Here is a 5107-nt window from a genome sequence, read left to right as displayed (position 1 = left end):
GACCGGGAAAACTAAACCAACCCACCAACTCCCTCATGAATGACCCAGCACAGGAGTGAGCGAAGCAGCTCACGCAGGAGTCAGGAGAGTGTCAGCAAGTGTGCGGGAGTGAATGAGCCAGAGAGTAAGGGAGAGAGTAATGGCTCCCGGACCCCCTCCTCGCGTCTGCCCCCAGCATGACGTACGATGGAATGAAATACTCCCTCGGTCAGTTGGGGTCAGGTGCCTGAGCTGTGTCCCCCCTGCACTGCCTGTAGCGAGACCATGAGGGCTGGGAACGCAGCTGCAGTATCAGAAGCAGAGGCCTCAAATCTGGTGCAGGAGGCACTCCCCAGCGCCAGCTAAGACCTTATCAGTACTGCTCTCAGTGTAAATCCAGGAACACAGCTTCCTAGCAGCCATGGTAGAGAGTTAACTCCTTCCTGACTGAACCCAGCACATACACACACCACCAAAATGCTCATCAGTTTTAACAACACAGTGATTATTCAGTTCTAGTTAAGTTTTCTGGATAATCTTCCTCCATATTAATCAAAATGCAGACTCCTCAAAGACCGTATCTTTTGGGGCATATCAGCATCAGAATACTTCTGCAAAAATTAAAGAGACATTCTACTTACAAGGAAATACAAAAGCAAGAGTTAAATCAAAGGATTTGCTTTTTTTTTCATATGTACGTACCCAGCATGAAGAGCTTCCCACTTCAAAATCTCCTTCCAAGCTTGCTCATTATTTTGGTTGTGAATCTTGATGATGTTGGTCATGTCTTCACCTGTTATGTCATCATCTTTCCACCTCCACCTAAAAAATAAGAATTTGACAAGTTTATAAGCATTATGGCATAACTACTCCACCTTCCTCAGTTTACCTGATGGCTTTTGAAACAAGAGATCTAACATTTTATGCAAAGACATAAAGCAAGTTGGAAACTTCTGGCTCATTCGCTTAAGCATCTTGAGAACGACTTCATTTTCTGTGTAAAAGTGTAGTTATCAAAGTTATCCTGATAGAGATCCACAAATTCTAGTCAGCTGTATTAACAGCTTAACTGGATGAGAAAGTTACCACAGTGTGCAAATGTCAGCAAACCCACGGCATTTATAAAAATGCTTAGAAAAAATCCCACGTGCAATCCTAATGCACAGAAATCCTGTATTCAACACACTTTGCATACACCCAGAAATGCCTTCCATCTCCCTGACCCTGCACCACGACTACGCGCGTGCTTCCTTTTCAACAGGCGTAACGTCAAAGGCATTTAAGTGTGTGCAGGATCAAAACTTGTGTGTTCAGTACAGACTGCTTATGACATACTGGACAATACTAATATGCAGAACAAAGAACTACTGTTGCTTTAAGAGTAACCGCCTTTAAAGTCCATTTGTTCGAGAATGACAAACAAATAATTACAAAAGCACTGAGGAAACCGAAGCACAGAATGGTTTTTAGGCCACAGGAGACATTTATCATTCAGTTAGACCTTGCCTACACTGAATTATTGTAAACACTGAAAACATCTGTCAAACAACTTTCCCATTTTTAGCAATTTTTCAAAGTCAAGTTAGATGTCCTCACAATCATGAAACTTTCACTATCAGTTTACAGGATTAGCATGAAGCCCACTGAGTTTGAAAGCTGGCAGTCATGCAAAGTTTGTCTATGCCTATGCACTGACCTTTAGGAAAACTGAGCTAGTGGCAGTTGTCCAACATTCCCTACCATCTTGCTGATCGCTAGAGGAGACATGGCCTTTAAGACCAGCTTATTCTTTAAAATAAAGCTGCTTATAAAAATAGTAGTTTTTAAAAGACCTATATAATTATTTACTGCTTAGAGTCCACAAACTCTTAAATAATATCGATGAATAAAAACTAGTAATACTACTTCATGAATTTCAGACTCACAGAATCCATCTGATAATTCCTAGTGTATTTACCCTTTTCTTAACATAGCATTCCAGAACATTTGCTCCGAAGGGTAGACCCATTTCTTGTCAGAATGTGCTCTAGGAATGGAAGATTCTTCTCTAACAGTTGACAATGGAAATGGTTGACCTGGGGATGGCTGCTGATTAGGAGGAGGCATCTAGAAAACAAGGAGAATCAACAACAAACTTGAGTAGGAATTATTTTTATGTTACAGTGCTTGAGAAAAATCAACGCATAATTCATCAGCTGCTACAAAGATCAAGTTCAGCCATTATACAAGTCCACTAAAATTACCTCTCTCTCGCAGTAAAACTCTCAGCACAACTTTGTCACCTGAAGACTAACATCTCTCTTCCTTAAACTTCAACTTTCAAAACAGCAATGCTTTTTGTAAAACACAGGACATCTTGGGAGAGATGTGACTCAGAACTTACGCATACTGCTGTTACACAGAACCTAGAAACCAGTAATGTAGCATAAAAACCATGCACGTAACAAACAAATAGACAGCAAAAGATATTTACAATCTGAAAAAACATCATTTACCAAAAAGATGTTAATCTGAAGAAGAGAATGCTAGCCTAACTGCCCAAGACAGAGAAGGGACTGGGAGAATGAGAAACCACCCACAGTAGCAGAAGACCAGGTTTGAGACCATCTAAGGAACCTAAGGGTGCACAAGTCCATGAGACCTGATGAGACACATCCACAGGACCTGAAGGATGCTGATGAGGTTGCTAAGTCACTATCCACCATATCTGAGAAGTTGTGGCAGTCCAGTGAAGTTCCCATCAACTGGAAAAGGGGAAACAGAATGCTCATTTTTAAAAAGGAAAAAAAAAAAAAAAAAAGACCCAGATAACTACAGGCCAGTCAGTCTCACCTCTGTGCCTGGCAAGAGCATGGAGCAGATCCTCCTGGAAACCATGCTAAGGCACATGGAAAATACAAAGGCAACTGGTGACAGAAAACACAGCTTCACTAAGGGCAAATCATGCCTGACAAATCTGGTGGCCTTCTACGATGGGGTTGTAACATTGGTGGAAAAGGGAAAATCAACTGATATCATCTACCTGAACTCCTGCAAAGTGTTTGACACCGTCCCCCACAACATCCTTGCCTCTAAATTGGAGACACGTGGATTTGACAAGTGGACTACTCACTGGATAAGGAACTGGCTTGATGGTCATACTCAGAGAGTGGCGATCAACAGCTCGATGTCTGAGTGCAGACCAGTGACGAGCAGCGTTCCTCAGGCGTCGGTGTTGGGACCAGTACTGTATAACAGCTTCATTACTGACACAGATGATGGGGTCGAGTGCACCCTCAGCAAGTTTGCTGATGACACCAAGCTGTGTGGCACGGTTGACACGCTGGAGGGAAGGGATGCCATCCAGAGGGACCTGGACGGGCGGGAGATGTGGGCCTGTGCCAGCCTCATGGAGTTCAACAAGGCCAAGTGCGAGGTCCTGCACATGGGTCGGGGCAATCCCAAGCACAAGTAGAGGCTGGGCAGAGAGTGGATTGAGAACAGCCCTGAAGTTGAACTGGAAGTGCTGGTTGCTGAGAAACTCAGATGAACCAGCACGGTGCACTTGCAGCCCAGAAAGCCAATCGTATCCTGGGCTGTATCCAGAGAAGCGTGGCCAGCAGGTCGAGGGAGGGGATTCTCCCCCTCTACTCCGCTCTCATGAGACTTCACCAGTTCTGTGTCCAGCTCTGGAGCCCTCAACATAAGAAGGATATCGACCAGTTGGAGCAAGTCCAGAGGAGGCCATGAAGATGGTGAGAGGGCTGGAGCACCTCTCCTGTGAAGAATGGCTGAGAGAATTGGGCTTGTTCAGCCTGGAGAAGGGAAGGCTCTGGGGAGACCTTATTGCTGCCTTCCAGTACCTGAAGGGGCTACAAGGAAGCTGAAAGGGAACTTTTTACCCCTTGTCCTGTCACTACAGGCCCATGTAACGGGTTTAAATTGAAAGAGGGTGGCTTGAGATAAGATATAAGGAAAAAATTCTTCATGATGAAAGTGGTAAGGCACTGGAAAAAGTTGCCCAGAGAAGCTGTGGATGCCCCATCCCTGGAAGTGTTCAAGGCCAGGCTGGACGAGGCTTTGAGCAAACTGCTGGTCTAGTGGAAGGTGTCCCTGCCCATGGCAGGGGGGGTTGAACTAGATGGTCTTTAAGGTCCCTTCCAATCCAAACCATTCTGTGATTCTAAACAAGACGTAACATGGTTTTATACAAATATTTGCATACAAATGCGAAAAAACAGTATTAAAAATTTAAAAATAACATTAATTGCCAGAGTTTCCACCTTAGACAGTACCACTATTTAGGGATAGTATTTCAGAAGAAACAAGACCGAAGAAGACATCTGAACTAAGCAAAATTTACCATATTGCTGGGATCTATGTCATCTTTCATTTGAGATGCACCAGACTTCACCGGACATGCTACAAATTCATACGCTCTTTCCTGATGTGCAGGAACATCAGATGTGTTCTCAGATCTACAGTCAGGTGTCTTCATGTGCATTGGACAACCTGAAATAAAGGAAAAAATGCTTTATTTTTTGCTATAAAATAATGACACTAAGACATGTCAGGAAATGGGAAACGGTTCACTGAATGAGTGGTTCATGTAAATATAAACTGGTATTTTGCTTTTTCTTCTGAGCTTTGCAACAGTTTTAACTATTCTCTTTCCTGCCTATTTTGGTACCCAGTACAATGGTAAGATCCAAAATTCTTATGTACTCCTTAAATGCTCATTCCGCACCCCATGCTGGCCCCTGTACAGAGCTGTTTGTAGCTAAGATTTCCACAGCAACGTTAATCCAACATGTGTTGACTGTGTAAACGGAAGAATGCCCTTCCCCAGACATTCATCTCATCCCGCCCTTCTGCTGCCTTCTTCTAGATGCAACAACCACCTGCTCCCAACTACCATCTTGGCAGGGGCCCCTGCACCTCCTTGACCCTTTGCGGGTGTACCACCTGGTGGGAACAGATCTGCGGGACCCCTGTGAAACCCGACAGCCGGGAGCAGCCCACAGACTCTAGAGCGAGCCCCGACCACCATCTCTACAGACAAAATAGCCTGCAAGATGTTCCGGTGAACATCTGAATCCTTTCCACAAAAAGTGCCTTGAGAGCTATTTTTAATACATAAAATAAAAAT

The 5107-nt window shown here is 44.1% G+C and overlaps 1 protein-coding gene across 1 annotated transcript; it reads right to left on the bottom strand.

The window, feature by feature from the left end:
- Positions 1-681: 681 nt before the first annotated feature.
- LOC104503227 (cytochrome c-type heme lyase-like) lies at positions 682-4490 on the bottom strand (the record flags this gene model as incomplete). Its single annotated transcript, XM_010152366.1, has 3 exons — positions 682-801; positions 1937-2085; positions 4322-4490. Coding segments are annotated over 3 exons (438 nt in total), but the record flags the coding sequence as incomplete, so codon positions are not given.
- Positions 4491-5107: the final 617 nt, after the last annotated feature.

This window comes from Eurypyga helias, unplaced genomic scaffold (genome assembly GCF_000690775.1).
Source record: "Eurypyga helias isolate BGI_N326 unplaced genomic scaffold, ASM69077v1 scaffold19985, whole genome shotgun sequence".
Classification (NCBI taxonomy): Eukaryota; Metazoa; Chordata; class Aves; order Eurypygiformes; family Eurypygidae; genus Eurypyga; species Eurypyga helias.
This window is presented reverse-complemented; position numbering and strand designations above follow the sequence as displayed.